This window comes from Limulus polyphemus, unplaced genomic scaffold (assembly GCF_000517525.1).
Source record: "Limulus polyphemus unplaced genomic scaffold, Limulus_polyphemus-2.1.2 Scaffold98039, whole genome shotgun sequence".
Classification (NCBI taxonomy): domain Eukaryota; kingdom Metazoa; phylum Arthropoda; class Merostomata; order Xiphosura; family Limulidae; genus Limulus; species Limulus polyphemus.
In genome coordinates this window covers 1-871 of record NW_013763635.1, presented here as the reverse complement: position 1 = coordinate 871, position 871 = coordinate 1, and the positions used below count along the sequence as shown (strand labels likewise).

The following is an 871-nucleotide window of genomic DNA, read 5'->3' as shown; positions in this document are numbered from 1 at the left end:
ATTCTGTTCATCATCTTCTATTGCCTCATTATCACTTGTGGTTTCATTCTGTTGATGATCTCCTTTTACTTCCTTATCACATGTGACTAAATTCTGTTGATGATCTTCTTTTACTTCCTTATCACATGTGACTAAATTCTGTTCATCATCTTCTATTACCTCATTATTATTTGTGGTTTCATTCTGTTTATCGCCTTCTAATACCTCATTATCACTTGTGGCTCCATTCTGTTCAACATCGTCTATTACATCATTATCACTTGTGGTTTCATTGTGTTCATCATCTTCTATTACCTCCTTATCACTTGCTATTTCATTCTGTTCATCATCTTCTATTACCTCATTATCACTTGTGGTTTCATTATGTTCATCATCTTCTTATTATAACATGTGGTATCAATCTGATCATGATTTTCTATTTCCTCATTATCAGTTGTCGTTTCATTCTGTTGTTCATCTTCTATTACATCATTTTCACTTGTGGTATGATTCTGTTTATCATCTTCTAATGCCTCATGATCACTTATGTTTTCATCCTTTTCATCATCTTCTATTACCTCATTATCACCTCTTGGTTCATTGTGTTCATCTTCTTCTATTACCTCATTATCACTTGTGGTTTCACTCTGTTCATTAACTTCTATTATGTCTTTGTCAGTTGTTGTTTCATTCTCTTGATGATCTTCTTTTAATTCCTTTTCACATGTGACTATATTCTGTTCATCATCTTCTATTACCTCATTATCACTTGTTGTTTCATTCTGTTCATCATCTTCTATTACCTCATTATCACTTGTTGTTTCATTCTGTTCATCATCTTCTATTACCTCTTTATCACTTGTGGCTTCATTCTGTTCATCATCTTCTATTG

At 32.4% G+C, this 871-nt stretch overlaps 1 protein-coding gene across 1 annotated transcript; it reads right to left on the bottom strand.

Annotated features, from left to right (window-relative positions):
- Positions 1-24: 24 nt before the first annotated feature.
- On the bottom strand, positions 25-730 carry LOC111084715 (myb-like protein F; the record flags this gene model as incomplete). Its single annotated transcript, XM_022381317.1, has 2 exons — positions 25-377; positions 479-730. Coding segments are annotated over 2 exons (605 nt in total), but the record flags the coding sequence as incomplete, so codon positions are not given.
- Positions 731-871: the final 141 nt, after the last annotated feature.